Source organism: Arabidopsis lyrata (assembly GCF_000004255.2).
Source record: "Arabidopsis lyrata subsp. lyrata unplaced genomic scaffold ARALYscaffold_1046, whole genome shotgun sequence".
In the NCBI taxonomy this organism is placed as follows: Eukaryota; Viridiplantae; Streptophyta; class Magnoliopsida; order Brassicales; family Brassicaceae; genus Arabidopsis; species Arabidopsis lyrata.
This window is the reverse complement of record NW_003301901.1, coordinates 2,741-3,782: the sequence shown is the minus strand read 5'-3', so window position 1 is coordinate 3,782 and position 1,042 is coordinate 2,741. Positions and strand designations below refer to the sequence as shown.

Sequence of the window (1,042 nt, the reverse complement as noted above, 5' to 3'; positions counted from 1 at the left end):
AGCTGCTGTTAGAAACAAATAGTTCTTGATTGGCAGTGTCTTGTCTCTGGTTGCAAGAGCTCTGGTCGGCTAGAGCCAGATAAGTGTCGTCAAATCTTGCCAAGAGAGGTTTTTGATCAGTGGGATGATGCTCTTTCTGAAGCAGTATTGATGCGTTCAAAGAGATTATATTGTCCTTATAAGGATTGCTCTGCTTTGCTTTTCATTGACAAGAGTGAAGTGAAGATGAAAGATTCGGAGTGTCCTCATTGCCATAGAATGGTGTGTGTAGAGTGTGGGACTAAGTGGCATCCGGAGATAACTTGCGAGGAGTTTCAGAAGCTAGCAGGGAACGAAAGAGGAAGAGATAATATTTTGCTCGCGACGATGGCAAAGAAAAAGAACTGGAAAAGATGTTATTCTTGCAAACTCTATATTGAGAAGTCTCAAGGTTGCTTATACATGAAATGCAGGTATATGTATATTCTTCTTCTTCTTATCACCTGTGATGCAAATTTGTGAAACAATGGTTTTTTTTAATAATTTTTGGAAATCGATTTCGTAGGTGGATGCTGTGTTGTCGTTGTTGGGTGGTTCTACTGAGCTTGCTCCTGGTCCGCATATGTTTCGAGAAGAAAGTAAGATACGGTGTTCGCCAAGAAATGGCCTTAAGGTCAGTGTATCATCAGTCTTGAGTTTTACCAACTTATGCCAAAAGCTGTTACAATCCCAATTAGTTAGCAGAAGATTTTAACCAGTTTCTTAGGCCTACGGAACCATTAGTATTGAGCTAGCTTTTGTTAAGTTGGATGTTAACAAAATACATGAGTAGTTAGTTTTAAATGTCACATTTGAAGAGGCTGGACATATTTCTTCCACATTTCCTGGGATCAAAAACATTGTAATCTTATATAGCTCCTTTTGGTGTTGAGAGATCCTACTGTGCCATGGTTTGTGTTGTGGAATGGGAAACTGCTATGTTGCCATCTCTTTTGCTTCGTTAATGGATGCCTAAATTGCTTGAAGAGATTTCTAGAAGGCAAGGAGAGTTTAGATGATAGAA

The 1,042-nt window shown here is 39.3% G+C and overlaps 1 protein-coding gene across 1 annotated transcript; it reads left to right on the top strand.

The window, feature by feature from the left end:
* Window positions 1-57: 57 nt before the first annotated feature.
* On the top strand, window positions 58-674 carry LOC9298237 (probable E3 ubiquitin-protein ligase RNF144A-B; the record flags this gene model as incomplete). Its single annotated transcript, XM_021019090.1, has 2 exons — window positions 58-452; window positions 545-674. Coding segments are annotated over 2 exons (525 nt in total), but the record flags the coding sequence as incomplete, so codon positions are not given.
* Between the last annotated feature and the right edge of the window lie 368 nt (window positions 675-1,042).